Below are 22,044 nucleotides of genomic sequence, written 5' to 3'. Positions count from 1 at the left end.
GTTAACAGAAGCCTTAAAACTTGTGACCATGAGTCTTGATTTCACATTTAGACCATCCATCTGAGTTCTTCTCAGACCTTCACCTGTGGGTTTTTTAGAAATCCTCAACAAACTTTGATTGTCTTCACTGAACAGTAAAGTTTGTGGAGATTAGAAGGTAACATTAGTTTGATAAATGCCTTCAACTACTAGTAGACTTTATCTGGAAAGCAGTTTTCTTAAATGAGTTCTTAGTAAATCTGTCTACAATCAAACCAAGAACATAGAAAGAGGAAATGTTTGAAGAAACAACTTGATGTTTTCATTTCAGACTAGAAAACACTTAAGACCTTCATCTGTTGTTGCTCTTTTTGATCGTTTTATTGTTTCTTCTGTTTAATTTGATCTTCTAAAGTTTAACTGGTGTCTTTTCAAATGTTTTATCGGCTTGTTTGAAAATTTTTTTTCTTTCCCAATATTTAATTTTTCGATTAAATCTTTAAGGTTTTTCTTTTTAAATGTTTTACCACCTTTTAATGTTTAATTTTCTTTTTAAGTGCTTCATTGTGTTTTCTGTTTAATTCCTATTTGAAGTTTTATTGTCTTTAAGATGTAATTTTCTAATGAAAGATTTAATTTTTAATTAAATGTTTCGTGTTTTTTTTTTTTTTTTTTAGAAATTTTTTTTGGCTTTATTTTCACAAGCACAGTGAAAGAAAGACAAGAAACAGTGGAGAAGGGCTGGGGGAGGACATGCAGCAAAGAGCCGTGAGCGGGAATCGAACCCGGTCCTCTGCATCAGGGACCAGCCCTGTACATGGGTCACCTGCTTAACACGTTGAGCTATACAGATGCTGTTCTGTCTCTTTAAAGTTTTAATAATGTAATTAAACGTTTTGTGTTCTTTTAAACGTTGAATGTTCTTCTTGTTCAATTGTATTCTTTGAATGTTTAATTATCGGAAATATTTTATCTGTAATTCTGAATATTTGTATTTGAAAAATTCTGTATAATTTCATAGCTACATGTATTGTATCATGTTGAATTATGTCATTCCATATTTTTGTCTGTTTAATATAGTTAAACATTAAATTACATTAAATTCTATTAAACAGACAAAATATGGAATGACATAATTCAACATGATACAATACATGTAGCTATGAAATTATACAGAATTTTTCAAATACAAATATTCAGAATTACAGATAAAATATTTCCGATAATTAAACATTCAAAGAATACAATTGAACAAGAAGAACATTCAACGTTTAAAAGAACACAAAACGTTTAATTACATTATTAAAACTTTAAAGAGACAAAACATTTAATTACAAAATTAAATGTTTAATTAGAAAATTAAGTCTTAAAGACAATAAAACTTCAAATAGTAATTAAACAGAAAATACAATGAAGCATTTAAAAAGAAAATTAAACATTAAAAGGTGGTCAAACATTTAAAAAGAAATACCTTAAAGATTTAATTGAAAAATTAAATATTGGGAAAGAAAAAAAATCAATTTTGTTTTATTTCATAATTACATGTATTGTATCTTGTTTAATTATCTAATTCAATATTTTATCTGTTTAATATAGTTAAACATTAAATACAATTAAATTCTATTAAACAGACAAAATATTCAATTAGATAATTAAACAAGAGACAATACATGTAACTATGAAATTAAACAGAATTTTTCAAATACAAATATTCAAAATTACAGATAAAATATTTTCGATAATTAAACACTCAAAAAAATACTTTTTAAATAATAAACCTTTTTAAAAGTTTTATTGTATTAATTTTTTTCCCCTTTGATCTAATTGCTTTTTGTTATGTAGTTTATTTCTTTAATCTTTTTTTGTCAAGATATTAACCCCAACATTTAAAATGAAACAAACCCTTAAATCACAATGAAAATACTTCTGTTGTCACAATCATGAGTTAGTCAATTATTCAGTTTATCAATTCAACTTTATTTGTTTAGCACCTTTCACACAGATGACAAAACTAAACAAGCAAAGAGAAAAAACTATGCTAAAACTATGATTAAAACTCAAAAACATATTAAAAAAAAAAAAGATTTAACATGGTAATAAAATATGTTGTGTCCAGGGGATGGAGGGAGTTTATTGAAGTCTTCTTGGGCTCACATGGGAAATCATTTAAAATATAAACTTGATATTCAGTCTAAGGAAACTGGAAACTGCAGAGCAACAGAAGAACCAACAATATCTCCTGTTTTCTCCTTTAAGGAGTCGACTCTTCTTGTGCTTTCAGAACAAAGAACTACAGACTCTTCACAACCTGCTCAAACTCTTGGTACAGGACCTCACCACATGGGTCAAGAAGGTTTCCGTCTCATTTCTACTCTGAAGCTCACCTTCTCCTGCTCAAACTGCTGACAAATGTTTCTGCTGTTCTAAAGTCTGGTCTCCAGAACTTCCTAAAAACTCTCAAAGTCTCTTCTGCTGCAGGTTGCTTTGTAGAACTGTTGCAGAAAACCTCACTAAACCACATGGAGGGGCCTCAAGATAGTTGTCCAAATGAAACCATACAAAAACCAAACTAGCACAACCCAAACGCTAAAGTCTCCTGCAGCCTACCAGAAAACCTCTGAGAACAGAGAATCAGGACAGGAACTCTTACCTTCTGGACAACCAACATTGGTTCACAAACAAGAATACAGAATGTGTCTGACCAAAAACCTCTAAAGACTCACTACAGCCAAGATAAAGACACAACTCATCTGCACCAAATCCACTAATCACTGCACACATTAGTACCATGTGCTAACTGTGGCTAAAGAACCACCTTTACCAAGACAACTATCCAGTACAAAGCCCTAAAACACACCAAGAAACACATTAAAGTCTATTTTACTGCTGGGAGCTGCAAGCCAACGCCTAAAGAAATAACTAAAGCAATGGAGCCAAACCCAGTTCAGTGGTGGAGAAGCAGAGGAAATGTTTGTCTGCAGCTAAAAAAGCAGGAAGACACTGAGCTGCTCAGGTGTTCCTGATAACACCAAGCTGCTCAGGTGTTCCTGATAACACCAAGCAGCCACCTGGACAGCCAATAGGAACACAGCTTACTGGAAGTCCAGAGGGCTGGGTTAGTGAAGGAAATTTAGTTTAAAGTTGAAGCAGAAAGTTAACAAAGAAAGTTGAAAACCACCTTCTGATCCCTGAAATCTCTGAGTTTTCACACAAAGAACACCTGAACATGTCAAACTGGTTCCATAGTAGAACCATCATTGTAAAAACGTCATAGTATGGTGTGTTGCTCAAAACACATTAGGACCCGGCTGTCTAGGGTCGCCGAGTAGCAACACAAAAACAGGACAAACGCTGGTTTCCAGGGGGTTAGGAGACTATTTATTTGAAAGAGTAAGTTTACAACAACACAACATGTGAGCAGAAAAATCACAAAGTCTGTTTTTAGTTCAGCTGAAAATATTAGTTTTTGTCTTTTTTATTGACCAAACTTTTTAGGAAGTATATGAAGAATAATTAAAGCTCTCATGTAGAAGTCCAACTTAATTTGGATCCTTGTGGAGAGTTTAATCTTAGAGTTTGTAAAGCTGTTGAGTTTTTAGAGTCACATGGATTGTTTTGACATTTAATAACCGAGTCCTGAAATAAAATTACAGTTGTGGATTTCTGTCATTTAGTCTGGACTAAACAAATAACAGCAGCATAAATCTCAAATGTCATTATGAGGAGTCTGGATTGAGGTTTCTCACTTGATAATGATCAAAACATGAAATTTAGGTTGGTTTAAAGGAATATTCCACCTTAAATCTTTGAATGTTGACATAAAAGGTTGGTTTCAGGAAGTATTCCACCTACAAGGTCCTCACACATCCACCTTAAAGGAACATTCCACCAAAAATCCTTGGACATGCACCTAAAATGTTGGTTTAACCGAGTATTCCATCCGAAATCCTCAAAGAGTGGTTTGGAAAAAATACTTCAATGTACACCAAAAAGTTAGTATGGAGGAATATTCCACCTGAAATGTAGACCTGAGAAGTTGGTTTGGAAGAAAATTCCACCTAAAATCCTCCAATGTAGACCTAAAAGGTGAGTTTAATGGTATATTCCACCTAAAATTCACTACTGTAGACCTTGGAGGTTGGTCTGATGGTATATTCCACCCAACATCCTTGAACATAAACTTAAAAGTTCATTCAAAGGAATATGCCACCTAAAATCCTTCAATGTAAACCAAAAATCTTGGTGTAAAGGAGTATTCCACCTTAAATGTAGACCTAAAGGATGGTTTGGAGTAATATTCTACTCTAAAATCTTCCAATGTAGACCTAAAAGGTTGATCTGATGGTATATTCTACCCAACATCCTGGAACATTTACCTAAAAGGTTGGTTTAATGGTATATTCCCAGAAGAACCCTTGAACATTGGGCTTAATGGCATATTCCACCCAAAATACTTGTACATATACCAAGAAGTCAGTGTAAAGGAAATGTAGACCTAAAAGGATTGTTTAAAGGAATATTTAAACGATTATTTTCATTATTTAATAATCTGTTATCAGTCAGAACCCTGGCAAACTTATTTTCATCAGTTTTTTTAGTGGAAGTCACAAATAAAGGAGCTCTTGGTTTTTCCCAGCATTAGTGAGTCAAAAGCTGCTGTTTCAACACAGAACGTTCACATGCATCCACAAACCTCTCAGCACTCAAACACCCACAGACAGGAGGCCGGCTGGACTGAGACTCGGCGGCGTCCTCAGACCCACGAGTCGGGGAGTCGCTGAACTTGTTGGTCCGGTTTGAAGGCCTCCATGTGGTCCAGTAGAAGTCCACGTAGTCGGTGTTGGCTTTGAACCGCAGCGACTGGCCACCATCAAGTGGACCGGCTCGTCCTCGTAGGACTCCTCCTGAAGCCTTGAGGGGACCACAGGAACATTCAGTAGCTGTTGGAGTTCTCCCTGTCAGGCTCGTGGTAGAACGGCTCTGAAGAATCTTGTACTTGTCTTATCTGGAACAATCTAACAGCCTAAACTGTTAACAGCAGTGTAAAGAAGCAAACACTCAGGCATAGATTAGGACTCAAACTAGATTTATTTTAGAAAACAAATCAACTTAGAGGCATTTGTTCACATGTGGCTGAATAGGAGGCCGTCCAATCAGATTTGAGGTCTTCACTCTGTAGGTTGTTTGTTTGGTGAGACTCTTGGAGCTCCATCAGCTGACGTGGATGTTTGATGGTCTTCTTCTCTAGTGCCAGATGATTCATCCATGAATTCAGCAGCTACAGACTGAAATGAAGCTCATGCTGCCGTTATTGAATTCCTGTTCCAGATCAAATGTTCAGAGCTCACCTTGAATGCAGCCGTCTGCTGTCTGATAGTTTTTCTCATTGTAGTCTTCAATAAAGTCTTTTTCCTCATGTCAGGATGTGGTGAGACTCTTTCTCAGTCTCTGCAGACGTCCCTCATTGTGCATCTCCAGAGAAGAAACAGAAAAACTGGTCACTGCTTCAGCATCAAACGCTCTGCAGCATTGAGAGTGTTTTAGGAATTCATTCATTGTGTTGTGAACTTTGAAGGAGCAGAAACTTTACAGCTGCCAAAGATATGAGCTTCAATTCTGGATGTTTTAGGAAATGAAGTTCATCAAAGAGATATATAGAAGACTAGATCCGCTAGCACGCTGTCTTCTATATTATCTATGGTCTGACCAATCACTGCTCTCTGGCTCCGCCCTCTGAGAATCTTGTCGTTTGGCTCCACACTTGCTGATGACCACTTCTGGTCTCAGAAAATGAAAAAAATGACCTTTTTTCGTTTCTGTCTCTTACTGATTTTACTTTTTTGTTATTCTAAATATAAAATGAAAATCAAACCATTTTTAAAATTTCGTCTATCCCTTTTTGATCATGAAAAGGAAAAACGCCTTGTATTTCAATTTAAATTTTTGTATTTTAAAACGAAAATCAAATAACCACTCGTTTTTTGTTTTTCAATACCCGTTTCAGAACGGAAAATCCAATTGTCAAAATATACACGGACCCAAACTGGCTGAAAAATGCATTTTTATTCTCGAGAGGCTGTTGAGTTTCCTTCAATTCTGGCTAAAGCCTCATTAAAGGCACCAAAAAATTCCTCCATGCACAAAATACCCTGGTCATGTTGTCTGAATCTTCAGAAAAAAAAATCTTTCCTGCAGCTTCCACCAAGGAGTTTTAGCAAGTCATGATACCACTAACAGAATAATTAAAAGGATCCGTGTTCACTCTGATGTTCTGCTGCAGTGGGATTTTTATGATGCTGCTTGGAAGATAGAAAATCAATCAGAAACCTGCATGATCCTCTGAGAAAAGTACAAGTAGTTCATAATAAAGCAGCTGCTGGTGAGGGTTTGACCTGATTTTGTGTGTTTGCGATGAGCTGGGCTGTGAGACGGGAAAAGGGGAAGCGACGAATTTATTGATGGTTCACTTTCACGCATCAGGCGGCTTCGTCTTTGTCCCTCAGACGGAAATTGTTTCGCCTTGGCGTTAATAAAGGCTCCGATTTGCACAGCAGGAAAAATGCCACCAGCAAATTTATCCGTGAACCGACAGGACATGAGCAGCAGAAACATAAATTGAATCACTCATTGCAGAGAAAAACCATGTGGTTTGATTGTGTTAAGAACTAAAAGCTCCATGTTTTGGCCTTGAAAGCCGTTTAAACCACATTAAATTTGGTTTACTTGATGCAGGCTGCAAAGATTGGAGCTGAAATAATAATCCTTCCTCTCTCTGTTTTGCCTCAATCAGAATAAAAGTGAGGAAAAGCTGCTGCTCTGGGGGTTACGTCTGGAAAACAAAATCCTTATTATCAGGCCACATTCATGCGAACACGCACACGAACTCTCTGCCAACACCAGCGCCTGTTTACATGTTGATCAAGTGGAAGAAACTTGCAAAACCACAAAGATGTGTTTAGCAGAGGCCGACGAGGCTGTTGCACACAAACACACAGCAGCTGCAGTACAACAGGCGGTAAAACATGTTCCAGCTTCGTTTTGGCAGCAGAGGAAAAGATAAAACCCTGATCGCAGAGCTGATGCGGGTTTCTGCCACATTTCTAACCGCCGTCGCTGATTTCTGTTGCTCCAAATGTTCCGTTTGTCCTTGGACAGCGTTCATGTAGCAACACATGACTGAGGAGGTTTGTGTGATTTTTCAGTTCTAATCAGTAATGATGAAAATGAGAACATCCTCCGTCGTTTCACAGATTACCATCTGCTCTCACACACATGCTGCCGAGCAGGTGGGACCGAATCAAAGTGAATTTAAAATTGTTCACCCTAGCGGAAATTAGCCACCAGCGCTAAAGTGAGTGAGGGTTTAGTATCAGATATGTACTCTCTTTACCTACTCAACAACGTGTGTCCAGACGGAAATGTGGAACGAGATGATTAAGGTTCTGGTTGCTGCATTCTGCTGATGATTTTAGGTTTTCCTGAAGAATGTGGATGTAATTCTCCTCCTTCACTTTCCATTTACTTTGTGTATAGCTCCAGTTCCACAGAGCACAATACTGCTACCACCATGCTTGATGGTAGGTTTGATGTTCTTGGGGTACCAGACCCAGCAGAGTATATGTAATTATAAAATTATATTATATTTTGTGACTTAAAGGAATTATTGGAAACTCAAGACTTCCAAGATACACACAGTTACCACAAGTGTGTAAACTTCTGTTCACAGCATCATCTGACCTTTCCTCAGGGTAGTAAAATAATTTCAGTACTATTTAAAGATTACTAAGACTATTAATTTCCAAGAAAATGCCGGAATAATGAAAATTGATTATAGCTAATAGTTGTTGGGGAAATATGGTAGAGGGGCTTCTTACCATGTTTTACTCTTTAATAGCAAAACTCTGCACTGTTTTGATATTTTGTGTGGAAAGGTCGCAATGAATGTGTAAATTGGCATCTCTGGGAAAAGAATAGAAAGGCTATTGCACATTGATCTGTTTATATCGACCCTATAAACTATTTGGTGCCATTTTTATTTACCGATTTTCAGGCCGGTCTAAGGACTAATATTTGTCTGTTTGGTTCCGAGTCCCATCTGAAGAAGATTTCTGAGTTTTGGGAGCAGGTGTGATTTTTGATCAATCAGCACCCATCAAATTTGACATCACCACCTCCTGCTGTCAGTCCATCACTCCTTTCCCTTCACCTCCCCCTCCTCTTCCTCCTTCATCTCACTGCTTCCTGTCAAAGCAATCAGATCATCGGATGGGATTCAGGATTGTCGGGTTAGAAGATCATCTCAAACACACACTAAACCAAACACCTCCCCCCAGATACATCCGGTTACCATGCCGACCCCAGGCGAGGAGGAAACCAAGCGCTCTGTGTTTGTGTGTCTTTTAGTTTGCAGGCTTCCATTTAACAGTAATTGATTGTAAAAGTTTGAGTGTTTACGGCTGATGCCTGCAGATTACAGGGTTTGTGCGCTCGAGTGTCTTTTTGTGTCTGATCAAGGGGAAATGATGAAAATTGTTTTTCTGGGAAATCTCTCTTTGGAGTGAAACCAACTAATTGAGTCAGCGTGGAACTGAGGCTTTGTAAGAGATAGCAACACTGTAAAATTTCATCGCAATCTATTAGTCCGTTTTTGAGTAATGTGCACAGAAAGACAGACAGACGGACAAACGTATGTCAATCGTCACATAACTCTGCCGCGTTCATTGGCGGAGTAAAAAGATCATAAAAATGCATCTCAAATTTAAAGCACTGGTTTAACAAACAGCACGAATCCCTTTCAATCATGTTCAAAGATGTGTAAAAATACAGTTTTAATTAGAATTTTATTGAAAAGTCCACAAATCTATAAATATACAAATTCATTTTAAAAGATTAGCCTCTGCTTTCTACTGCATCGCTGGTTTGTGCAATGCAGGTTTCAAGTTTTCACATTATTCTGGTCTACGTTGCCTTTTAGATGAGGACTGACTTCTAAACAAGCTGTGATAATAAAGTCACTGAACAAATTAGGTTACTGGTTACTAGACATTTTGCTTCTCTTTTAGTTGTTTCATGTTTCTTTGTTGTCATTTTGCATCTGGAAGTTTTGTATCTCTTTGTGCGTCTATTTGTTGTAGTTTTGTGTTTGTGCTCATTTTACATCTCTGATTGTTATGTTGCATCATTGTTTTACCTCTCACTGTAAATGTTTTGTGTCTTTGTATTAATTTTCTGTCTACTTGTGGTTGTCTTAAATCACTCTGTAGTCATATTACATCTGTGCTCATTTCGTAGTAGTGTCTAGTAGTAGTAGTAGTAGTAGTAGTAGTAGTAGTAGTAGTCTGTGTACCTTTATTGTAGTTTTAAGACTGTTCTCTGTAAACTCTGGCCTTGTTAATGATTGTTTAGTTTTTAGTTTGCAGTGTTTTTATTGTTGCTTTGTTTGCTTCTCTTTGTTGATGTTTGTCTCTCCATAGCAGTCTTCTGTCACTTTGGCATTGTCATTAATCTTTATGTTGTTGTTTTGTGTAACACTGTAGTTGTTTTGTGTAACACTGTAGTTGTTTTGTGTCTATTTTAGTCATTTTTTCTCTCACTATTATTTTGTGTTTCATTGTAGTTGTTTTGTGTCTATTTTTAGTCATTTTCTCTCATTGTAGTCATTTTGTGTTTGGTTGTTATTTTATGTCTCTTTGTAGTTGGGTTGTGTCTATTTTTGTAATTTTGCTTGTAATTGTAGTCATGTTGTGTTTGATTTCAGTTGTTTTGAATGTCTTTATAGTTGTTTTTTGTAATTTTGTAAACTATGATGTTTTAGTGACGTTTTGGACGACATACCAAACTATGACGTTTTTGTCATATTTTGGACAACATACTTAATTATGATGTTTTTTACTCAATTTGGACGACATACTAAACTACGATGTTCTTAGTGGCAAATGACAAATAGCATGAAAAATGCCACTACAACGTGATTTTATATTGTGAGCAGGTTTAGGAATGAAGTCTCAGTAATCTGTGGATGACACATTAACGCCTCATATACCATCATGCTAAATTTAAACCAGCCTTCCCACGCGACGGTAGCAGTTCTGAAACAGAGGAATCATATGGAACAACAGCTTTACTGAGCCGAGCTGTCATATCCGACCCGCTGTGCAGCCACAGGCCTCCACGATGCCACATTAGATTTAGTGCCAGAGTTTAACGGGTGAGCCAGAGATGTGGCAGCGCTGCAGGATGACCTACATCTGAGCCGGGAACTTATAGGAACCATAGCATGACTCACGGAGGTTCAAAGAAAGAAGAACAGGATTAAACAGAGAAGGCATGCAATAAATCATGGTAGACACTTACTAAAACCCCAAACTGAACCAATATTATGATAAGAGAGAAGATAAAACTTTACTAATCCTGGAAGAAATTGTTGTGCCAGATGTTGCTCAGAGAAACCACATGACATATAACACAAGACGACAAGCAGGGTCTAAAAAGTGTTGTTTTGTGCCTCATTCTGGTTATTTGATGTATTACTTTGGTTGTTTGGTGTGTTTTTGCTTTGTGTCTTTTTTTGTCATTTGATGTCTCATTTGTGTCATTTTGTGTCTCATTTTCCTCATGTGTGTCTCGCTTTTGGTTTTTTGTATCAGATTTTTGTCATTTTGTGTCTGGTTTTTGTCGTTTTGTGTCCAGTATTTTTCTTTCTATGTCTGATTTTTGTCATTTTGTGTCTTGTTTTTGTCATTTGTGTCCATTTTTTTTGGTTGGTGTCTGATTTTTGTCATTTTATCTTCAGTATTTTTCATTTTGTGTCCAATTTTTGTCATGTTGTGTCTTGTTTTTGTCATTGTGTGTCCAGTTTTTTTCAATATTAAGACATAAGATAAAGCTTTATTATTCCTGGAAGAAGAAGATGTGCCAAACGTTGCTCAGAAAAAACAAATGACACAACAGAGGAGATGTAAGGGCTAAAAGTGTTGTTTTGTGACTTTTTTGGTTGGTTGGTATGTTTTGCAGTTGCGTTTTGCCTCACATTTCCTCATTTTGTGTTTTCTGTAGTTTTTATTATTTTGTGTCCAATTTTCTTTGTTTTGTGACAGTTTTTTTGTAATTTCGTGTCTCATTTTCATCATGCTGTGTCCAATATTTTTTGTTTTGTGTCAGATTTTTCTCGTGTCAGAAACAAACTCTATTAATCCTGGAGGAAATTCTTGTGCCAGATGTTGCTCAGTAAAACCAAATGACAAATGTAAGAGATGCAGGGTCTAAAAAGTGCTGTATTGTGCCTTTTATTTTTGTTGTTTGGTGTGTTTTTGCTGTTGCTCTGTGTCCGTTTTTGTCCTTTTGTGTTAGATTTCTCCCATTTGGTGTCTCATTTTTGTCATTTTGTGTCCAATTTTCTTCATTTTGTGCATGAATTGTATTATTTTCTGTCCATTTTTTTTCTTTTTGGGAGTGATTTTTCTCATTTTGTGTCTAGTTTTTTTCGTTTTGGGTCTCAAAACAAAACTTTATTAATCCTGGATGAAATTCTTGTGCCAGATGTTGCTACGAAAAAAAATACAAAGCATAAGAAATCCAGCGTCTAAAAAATAAAAAGGAAAAACGTAAGTAAGTACAATACTGAAATTACTGGGAGAAATGAGCTAAAATAAAGCAAGAATACAACAGTAAAAAGTAATACTGTCAGTTATCCTGAGGTAACATCCTACAAGATGGTAAAATAATAAAATGAGATGTTCTACTGCATCTGAAAAATGAAATGCACATATTGACAATGCTGTACGTGAAAATGAATTATTACACCTGAGAAATGAAATATGAAATATTGAACGTGATTAAATGCTACACATGATGCAGAATCTGATGTTGCACAAACTATGTAGAAATAACATTGCAATGATATTGATAATATTGTTGACATCTGAATGTCCAATTATCCAATTATTATTCGATACGAAGCTGCACTGTCGTCACCAGATCTAATTTAATCAAAGAGCTCGTATAATGTTCAGCTAACTCACTTACAGCTGACTCATGTAATGTAATTTAGAGTCTGCAAGCAGCAATGAGTGATCATTAGCATTAACCTGATTGTTTTTCTTCTCTTTTATCAGGATTAAACGCTGCTGTGGGGAATAAAGATCATGAGGATGAAGCCAAAGTCTGAGATCTTCTGAGGTAAGACTGTAAAAACTCCACCGGCTGGATCTTTAACCTGTTATTGGCTCCGACCTCCATCCTATCGATTGATGCTTTTCAAGGTTAAAGAGCAATTTAGCACCAGCATCAATCATCTGACCTCCACTAGTTTAACTTCTGACCTCGCAGTGCACTCTGAAGTGACTTACTGGATAATCGCTGCTGGGTTTGGTGTTAAACATCTCATTAGTGGGCAAGAATGTCGCCTTTAACCCTCTAAACTCAAAATCCACCAGCCAGTTTGAAATGAATGCTTTCTTTTTTTTTTTTAATGTTTTTTTTTTTAAAAACCCGCAATAATAATGCCATCTCTCAGAGCCAGGAGCATGTACAGACATTGTTTTGTGTCTAATTTTGGGATGTTTTGTGCATCACTTTGTTTTCTCACTTTTGTCTTTTTTTTTTTTTCCATTTTGGGTCTCATTTCTGTTGCTTTGTGTCCGTTATTTGTCATTTTGTGTCCGATTTTTTTGTTTTGTGCCAGATTTTTGTCTATTTGTATCTAATTTTTGACATTTTGTGCAATTTTTGTGGCTTTGTGTCTAGTTTTTGTATTTTCGTGTCTCAATCTGTCATTTTGTCAGACATTTCTCATTTGATATCTCATTTTTGAAAACACAAATCATTAGATCTTCAATTTTGCGGTGGTCTGTGAATTTGGGAAAATGGCCAAAAATAGGCTTAAACTTGTGATATTTCATTAAAAGCACTTTGTTTCATTTAAAAAAATTACCAAAAATATACCATTTGTACTAACCAGATTTTATTTAAAAAAAAAAAAAAAAAGAAAAATTCTGCACCCTTTGTTGTAACCGTGAAGCCATGACTAACTCAGCTGTGACCAACATTCATGTGATAAAAATTCACAAGTTTCCAGGTTTTTTTCAAACCTTTTCATGGCATTCTGACTCTGTCATGTCGCATGAAAAACCTTTCAGAGTTCTCTCTCCTTCTAGCATAGTTTTTCTGTTTCCATGCAGGAGCTGGACTTTATATTGCAGTGGGGCTTAACCAGATTAAATCAGATACTTTTCATTATTCTAACGTGTCTCCTGGCTTCCTTCACTTGTATTTCTTGAAGGTGCATTCAAGTAAGTGGAAGATCGTCCGTGATGGCGGCGGAGGAACGATTTATGGTCGTCAGGAGGAAGGAGGACACAAGGAAGTTAAACACAAACCATCCATGGAAGGGGCATATGAAGCAGCAGGTTGGAAACAAACAACACACTCGTTTTTTTTCCACAACTTTTAGCAGGAATTCCCTTAGTGGCATCTTAAATATTAAAATTTCTTCAAAAGTACAAACTAATGACATCTTTGTTCTCCATCACTGTATTGTAGTTAGCAGTAGTTACCACATAATACTTGCTAAACATTATGCAAACATGTTAGCATGCTAAGAATGAGATAAATTGTACTCTGATTGGTAAAAAAATGAGTTTTAGATGTCATTAGTTAGGATTATAACTAGTACAAGTTACATTATGGATGCATCCACTTGGAATTATAACACAACAAAATGAAATTATAGATATGTATGTGAATTTGAATAGAAGTCAATGACAAAAGTTGCAAAAGTTTTTATAAGCGAATAAATTTGCACTAGTAAAGGTTTAACTGCTGATTAATTTTCATTTCATTCATATTTGAAACCAACTGGCACTGAGCAGAAAAAAAGTACTGTGTTAAGCACCCCTAAGATAAAGACTTTAATAATTAATTCTGTGTTTTATACCGTTGGGGGTTGAGAGAATTAACATTTTGGCTCCTGAGAAAAGAACTGTACAAATCTTTAATTAGAAATGGTGCCAGTTAAAAAGCAATATTTGGTATCTACTGCTGGTTAAGGGCTCACTGCATTTAAAAAAAAGCACATTTTTATAGTTTCTACTTTGTCCAAATCTGATATTATAACCAGTTTTATAAAGACTGTTATTTTGAAATACTGACTTTTCACAGCAGAACGAGGCTGCAGAAGCATCAATCCTTCATCTCCAAAACAGCCAGAGGCTCTGCTTTGCGTTTAATTTGATTTCCTGACCCAACAAATGCACCCCGAGGATTTGGAACCAAGTCTTTCCTCTCACCACTGGTTTCGCTGCCAGTCGTCCGATGGCAGAAATCCCAGATCCTACTCTCCATCGAGCTGAAATCTGAGCTCTCCAACAAACTTAATGGCTATCTGTTCAGATGTTTTTATGAGACGTTCTGGCAGAAAGACGATCAGGAAGGAAATCTCATGTCTGTCTGTGTCCAAGAAATTAAATCAAATGTAAATGCTGGACTCCCTCTGCTGGTGTAAAGCTGCTATGATGTTCTATTAGAGTTTTTATAACAGAAACTGAGTGCTGTGTTGACATTGTCGAGGTCATTGACTGATGAAAAGGTGTTTCTCCACACTCAGCTCAATAGCAGACTGAAGTTATCAGACAAAACAAGCCTGGAAAAGGCTGCCAGGTTAAAAAGATATAGAGATTCTGACTGGATTAAATCATGTTGTGCATAATATTAACATTAAGCAATGAATGCTAGTCAGAAAGTGAAATGGCTCATTTTCGCTTTGCACATAAGCATAAAAATGAAAAGCTTTTTTTAGTTACCCACAAGTGTTTATTGAAGTAATGTACAATATAAAAAGTTGTTTACAAAAAATAACAAAAAGATGTGACAGAAACAAGGACTATAGTTGAGAGATTTTATTGTGCAGGTTCTGCTCCAAATTCCTTCTTTTAGACACCTTAAAGAAAATTTTAATTGCCCCCTGGGGACAAATAAAGTTTTCTGAATCAGAAAATATGACCAAATTCAGTCAAACTGTTTGATTTTGAGAGTTTTTGACACAAAAATGAAGAATTTCTATACCTCTGCTAAATGAAATTGTAGATTTTGTGTGTGTTAAAGTCCACCTTGGTGATTGTTTCAGCGTGTTCACCCGCCTACATCGAAGCGTGACTGTGCTGAGAGGAAGATGACGGCGAGGCGGCGGCGACGTTGGACGACAGCGAGGAAGGAGGCGGCTGAGGAGTGACGGCGGCTGAGGAGGACGAGGCGGCCGAGGAGGCGGAGGCACCGGTGGCGGCTGATGACGACATCTCGGTTTTGTGCGTGATGAAGCGAAGACGGAGCTTCATGGCGGGACGCAGAGTCATGATGATCTTCTCCACCTGGAAGCATTCACAGAGGAAGAGATCGATAAGAAGGAACCAAGAGAAAGGAAAAATGCAACCCACATGGTTCTGTTTTGGGCTGTTTCAAAGCAAGAACTCTGACTTCAAGGAATAAAAGGTGAGTTCAAGAAGCTCTGAGATTATTCCTGTTGCACCAGAATGCAACATTGGCAAGAAACAACCGTCACAAGACAGCATTAGACCCTTTGGTTACAGATGTTTCTGTGACCACTGACAGCTGCATGTCAGCATTGTCGTCATGGTGACCAGATGAGGGTCTTTGGCAACCACCAAGAGAACAAACAACAGTTTTCTTCTCTAAGATTGGAGAAGGACCATTTTGTCAGGAGCATCCTTGCTGTTTTCTTCAGCATTTATGTAGTTTAGCAGCGTGAACTTACTCCACAAAATCAGACTGTCAATGCAGAGTTTCACTGTAACATCTGAGGGAGAACATTTGGAGCAAACCATCTGAAATGTGGTGCAATCCTACAAGCTTCAGTCAAAAGCAACTGGACCTTCTCTATTGTGGCCTGTAAGAAGTTTCACCATCTTACTTGTAAGATGAGGTCTTTTTTTTGAGGGGGGGGGGGGGGCACAACAACATAATCATAGACTAGTTGAAGCAGATTTTGGCCAAATTTAAATCAGATATGATCTTTTTATCGGCAGAGAATTGCCCTGGTAAAATCAGTCTTAATAAATGAAAATAAATGCAGGAAGATACACTAATAACTTCGATAAACAGCTGAGAGCAAAAAGTGTTGAAACACTGCTGAAAAGAAAAAAACACAATTAAGTTTTACCACAGAAGTCTCATTGTAGAGTGACACTCTGCTCCTAGTGCTCCTGTAGCGTTCCCTCAAAGTCTGAAACGAGCTGATTCTCCTCAACTGTGTCAAAACAGCCACTTGAATTTCACTTTGGGGAAGAATAAGAAGTCACCGGGAGAAAGACTTAATAAAATCAGTGAGAGCAGACGGCCGATTGTGTTGCTGTGGCCAAAAAACACCTGTTAATCAGTGATAACCCAGTGTTCTCCCTGAGACTCCTCAGGAGAACTCAGTCCAGCTCTAAGGGATGAAATCACGGTGCCCAGCCTCATGAATGTTGAAGAAAACTGCTGTTTCTTCTCCCGGTGGTAGCTCCAGACCCTCCTCTGGTCACCATGACGATCCTCCACATGAAGGTTGGATCATCCAGCTGCTGACTGACAAATTCTTCTCTCTGTGAAAGTTGGAGCTCCATGGAGAAATCAGCAATATGTGGAGCTCCAAGAAATTTTTTTAAAGGCTTCTGATCCACATAAACAGTTAATATACTGCCAGGTTATGTTTTGAACACATCTGCAGCTGTTCTTCCTGCTTCAGTGGTGAAGCTTAATATATGATACAGATATATCCAGCTGTTACAGTTCGAACCTGTGGTGCTTCTTCGACAGACGTGTTTATTTATTTAGTTGTTTAGCAGCTTTAGTACACAACTCTCAGCCTGTAAACTCACTACACACACACTATTACTGTATTTAGTCAGCTATAAGCATTAAAAATGAATATGTCACAGTGGAAATTATTACAGTGGCTACAACAACAAAGAAATAGAAGACTAGAGGATTGTTTCTGTCTCTTAACACTGACTTCATGCAGCAGTAGTGTGGGTGCAGTGATGGTTATGCTGGCTGAAAGTTGTGTACTGAAGCTGCTGAAGTTCCTGAATTTCTAAATAAATAAACACATTACAGGTTCAGACAGAAACAGCCAAAGTCCAAACTACAAGCATGTATCGAGTTAGAAGACAGAGCAGCTGGATACTGTCTGAGATCAGCCTTCAGAAATGAATAACTAACAATATTCTTATCATCTCTGCTTCTTGTAAACTGGAAGTGAACTGGACCGACACGCCACTGTTCAATAACGGATCAGAAGGAGTAAGAAACACAAATCAAAAAGATTCTCACTGTGATTCCTGCAGGGCTTTGTGTAAATGTGAACATACCAGCAACCACAAAAATACCTGTAACGCCAGTCCTGGTGTTGGTAGTGTGATGTTATGTGACATTCTGACTTCCTACAGTTGACATGCTGCATCAGGAACAGTCACACTGAGCCGCTGTTTACTTACTGTAGCTGATATTCCCTGAACCATCCATCAAACCTGCAGCTCTCCTACTGACCTCCTTTACCCCCTCAGGTCAGTGTCAAGCCTTAGTTATACAATTTTCTATTCCATACACGTACAGTGGATCAGCATCTACGTGTTTCATGGCGTCGTATTGTCATTGCACAATCACAAAGCCCTCATGTCATTTCACTAATTGCATATCCTCGATTCGTTTCCTTCTGTCTTATTGCCTCTCACCAGAGATTCGAGTGGAGGAGACGAACTTAAGAGTGTATATTTTTTTTTACATATAATCGAACCAATGCTTACTTAACCCTCCTGTTGTCTTCATTTACGGGCACCAAAAGATATTGTTTCCTTGTCTGAAAAAATCCAAAAATTCTGCAAAAAAAAATTCCCAAAATTTCTGACAATTTGCAAAACCTTCAGGAAGAAAATTCTTGTCATTATTAAAAAAAAAAAAAAAAAAAAAGTAAAAATCTTCCAAAAAATCCTAAAAATATCTAAAGTGGTTATATATACACATCAGTAAAACTACTAATATTTTCTTTAAGAACATTCACAAAAAAATCAACCAAAATCCAGCAAAGTTCGCTGGATTTTGGTTGATTTTTTTGTGAATGTTCTTAAGAAACATTTTTTTTTTAACCAAAAATGTTCATAAATGTTGAAAATGTGGAAGTTTTCAGTGTGAAAATATTTTTTTCCCCACATTGTCAAACTTTAAAATGGGTGAATTTGACCCACAGGACGACATGAGGGTTAATATGAAAATTATGACTGAGTGATTGTCAGTCCTGCTGCCCATTTGGTTTGAATACTCCAGCTTTTATTTCACTGATGCAGGGAAGACTTTATTGAGGACACAGCTGTGCATCCTCTTAGGTCCTAAAATGCATCTCGAGGTGAATCCTCAAAGTCTTGACATTAATGAAATGTCACAAACAGCTGCAACGAGCCGCACCACAATGTGTGTATATATAATAATAATGTAGCCACTCAATCATAATATAAGGGTGCCATGACTCTTTTCTACTTCACTGCACCATGATTGGCATTTGTATAGTGTCACATTCTGCCACGTTGTGTATTGACTTATAGTAAATATTTACTGTAGGTTCTCATGAACACTGTTCTGCTTATCTGACAGAGATCATAAAGCACAGCGACAGGTTATAACAACACTATGGAAGGGTGATGCAGCTGCGACAAACATCATATTTAACTGACGTGGCTTTAAAACAGCAGCTGTCAGGTGATAATGTCTTTTTTTTTGTTAAACGTTTTCTGTCTTGACTCCTCTCTTCTCATGTTTCTTCCTCACCTCCTCTGCTAGCATCTTTGGTGGGAAGGACTGAGACACAAGGAGAGGAGTTTAGGACGTGCAAACTGGAAAATGAGGAGAGGTAATTGACTTAAATCTACTGAAAACACATCCTTCAAGTGGATTAGAAAGTAGCACTGGTGAAAACACCTATGCTAACACAGCTAATGTAGCAGCACACCTTCACTTTTAATGGACTGGACTTGCAAAACCTAATGGATTAGCATAGTACTATTTAACTTTTGTGATATTACTTGCATCAATAAAGTTATCCTGGTTACTTTTAATCTGTTTTTTTCACATTCATGCGTCTGTTGTGTCATGCTAACATTATAAAGATTCAACATGCAGCTCTTTATCTCTGTCTGGGCTCCACTAAGTACAAAGTCAACATGCCAAACTGCTTTATTTCATTCTCGGTTACAGTTTTTAAATCTGCTGACAGAACTAAACGGTGACGTTATCCTGAAATAAGAAGTCAGAAGCTCACCTGCTCCTTCACGCTGTCTCCAGTGTACATGTACTTGATGTGGTAGAGGAAGTCGCAGATGGGGTCCATGTAGCTCAGGTGTTGACAGTGTTGGTCGACGGCCTGCAGCATCTCGTAGAAGGCCACACCGATCTGATGCAGAAGCACGGGAAGATGTCAAAAATGTACAAGCACAAAGTGAAACTAAACTCGGGCAGATAAAGACGACTTAAAAGCAACTTGCTGGTTGAATTTTTTTGATAAAGTTAGGTTTTAATATCTCTCAGAAATTGTGTTTTTAAAACTTAATGCAGGATTTTGTATGTTTTCTTTAAGACACAAAGGCATAAACTCAGGTGAAAAAGTAAGAATTTTTGTTGTTTTTGTAACTTAAACCATTTTACTATGTCAGCTACTAAAGTTGTTTCTGCCTCAGAGATCTGTGCAGCAGTAGATTGTAGTGAGTCTAAACAGCTTTGACTTACAAAATCCTTTCTTGTTTATTATTTTGCATTTCACAATTTTTCACCATGAAAAGTTAATGAAATATGGTGTCTAGCCACCTCCTCTGCTCTTAACTGGTTGACCACAGATTCATTTCTAAACCAATCTCCTCTAATACTCGTACATTTTTTGTGTTCTTGATGCTCGGCAGGTTTGTTATTATAAAGCTGTGGCCTGTCATGTATTTATCAACATGTTTGACCTTTTCAGTTAGAATCCATATTTGTTATTACCATATATGACCATAGTTTAGCTGCTCTACCCACTTTGGCAAATAAAATATAATAATATATATTAAAATACAAATAATACTATAAAATAAAAACAAAGGTTGGTCATGGAGATCCAGTGAATCCGTGGGTTTGTTGGGTTGAGTCAACATTTAATGCTGTAGAGGCTCAGCCTTAATATTCATATTAGTTAGGTTATTGTCCATAATTAAAACATTGTAGGGTCTCAGCCCTATTATGCATCCTAAACAGGTAAACTAGCGTTTCATATAACTTTTCAAGGGTTTAATTTCTAATATGTAAATTACTTAGATAAAATCACACCATAAAAAACACTGCAGGGTTTCAACCTCAACACTTCCACTTGTTAGATTACTTTACTAATAATGCGTGATATTTCTTTTTACTGGATGGCAATGAGATTGTATGGAATATGCTTTATAAAAAATACTGAAAAAAAAGTTTAAATCCCATAAATTGATAATAAAACAACTGATTTTGTATATTAGTTAAAGTTGCATAATTTATAATACAAAAGGGTCTCGGCTTTAAAATTACATTAGTATTGTCCAGGAATAACAACACTGTATGGTTTCAGACTTAATATGTATTATAATCAGGTAAAGTAGCATTTTATATCATTTTTGTAGTGTTGTAATGCCTTATACATAAATTACTCGGATAAAAACACACTGAATAACACCACAGGGTCTTCACTGCAATATCTGCACTTGTTAGGTTACTTTTGTAATAATCTGTTTTACTTGAGGACACTTTGACACAACAGCTGTTGTCTTGAATGTGCTCTATTTAAAAAAAAAAAAAAATCATGCAAAAAAAAATCACATAAAATAATAATAATAAAATTGATAAAGAACATTTTCCATATGAGTTAGGTTAAGTTCTAAAATGTATAATACAGTACTGTATTAGCTAAATAATTACATTAGTTTGGTTATTCTCCATAACTAATCACAGAGCCACAGTCATATTATGTATTACAGTCAAGTAAAGTGGCATTTTATATCATTTTTGTAGTTTTAATCCCTAGTATATAAATTAACCAAATAAAAATACTCTATAAATATATATAAATAAAAGGCCTTGACTAAACAATTGTAGCTTGTTATATTGCATGCATAGAATTATTATATTTGTTTTAATTTATTTTTACTATTTGTCTAATTTGACAACTGATTAAATGTAAAGCCCTTTGTAAGTTTGTTTTCGAAAGATGCTAAATAAATACAGTTATTATGTTGGGATGTCTTGGCTAAGTTGTGTTATTGATGTGGGTATGAAACTCTAAATATAAAATTAAGTTCCTGCTTTACTTTATTATTTTACTGGAGCTGCAAATATGCACTCTAAGAAATGCTTTTCAATCACACATATTTCAGAATTGTAAGCCACAAATCTGGATTTACCTCCAGCATGCATCGCGTCCTCTCTTGCTGGAAGCGCTGCAGAAACGGACCAACCAGGTGGTAAACGTACAGCAGCTGGAACTCTGTCTGGACGATGGGCTTCAGTGTCTCTGACAGGAATCTGCAAAACACACCAAGACATGAAGAACATACGAAGAAAAGGCAGTGACAGGACGGACAAGATGGAGACGGTCTTACTTGGGAATCAAAGACAGCTGTCCGATGGAGGAGTGATGCCAGACGGCGTGCGCTAACGCTAACACGTAGCTGCAGTTCATCTCGCTGTAGCTCTGGTGGCAGGCGGTGAAGTCCAGCAGGGCGAAGGGATAACCGGCCCACTCCGTCTCCGACGTCAGCGCTGGAGAGCTGATCACCGACACGATGCGGTCGTGGAGGACGATCCAATAGGGCTCCTGGAAGAGGAGTAAAGATGGACATGATGTAAAAACTCAGCAGTCGTGTTTCCAGATTACAGTCAGTCAAATCTGAAGCAAACTTTTGGCATCTTGCAATAAAAAAAAAAAAAAAAAAAAACACAAATTAGTTTCCAGGTGCTTTGGAGCAAATAAACTAGGCTGTGCAGTGGCGTTACAGGATACGTATCTTTAATAAACAGAGTAGAAGA

At 36.9% G+C, this 22,044-nt stretch overlaps 1 protein-coding gene and 1 long non-coding RNA gene across 3 annotated transcripts in view; both read right to left on the bottom strand.

Moving 5' to 3' along the window:
- Positions 1–5,048: 5,048 nt before the first annotated feature.
- Positions 5,049–6,559, bottom strand: LOC129350228 (uncharacterized). Its single transcript, XR_008603578.1, has 2 exons — positions 5,328–6,559; positions 5,049–5,264 (listed from the first exon to the last, which is right to left on the bottom strand). It is a non-coding gene; the product is annotated as an uncharacterized LOC129350228 (long non-coding RNA).
- An 8,299-nt stretch (positions 6,560–14,858) lies between these two features.
- Positions 14,859–22,044, bottom strand: part of med23 (mediator complex subunit 23) — a 32,830-nt gene continuing 25,644 nt past the window's right edge. For both annotated transcript variants that reach the window (XM_023285034.3, XM_035955086.2), the window contains 4 exons: positions 21,618–21,832; positions 21,420–21,540; positions 19,280–19,411; positions 14,859–15,341 (listed from right to left, as the gene is read on the bottom strand). In XM_023285034.3, the coding sequence (XP_023140802.1) occupies positions 15,114–15,341; positions 19,280–19,411; positions 21,420–21,540; positions 21,618–21,832 (696 nt within the window). In that variant the 3' untranslated portion in view covers positions 14,859–15,113. The remainder of the gene's footprint in view (positions 15,342–19,279; positions 19,412–21,419; positions 21,541–21,617; positions 21,833–22,044) is intronic.

The sequence above is a fragment of the Amphiprion ocellaris genome, chromosome 12, assembly GCF_022539595.1.
Source record: "Amphiprion ocellaris isolate individual 3 ecotype Okinawa chromosome 12, ASM2253959v1, whole genome shotgun sequence".
NCBI lineage: Eukaryota > Metazoa > Chordata > Actinopteri > Pomacentridae > Amphiprion > Amphiprion ocellaris.
The sequence above is the reverse complement of the archived record's forward strand: the minus strand, read 5'-3'. Positions and strand labels throughout refer to the sequence as shown.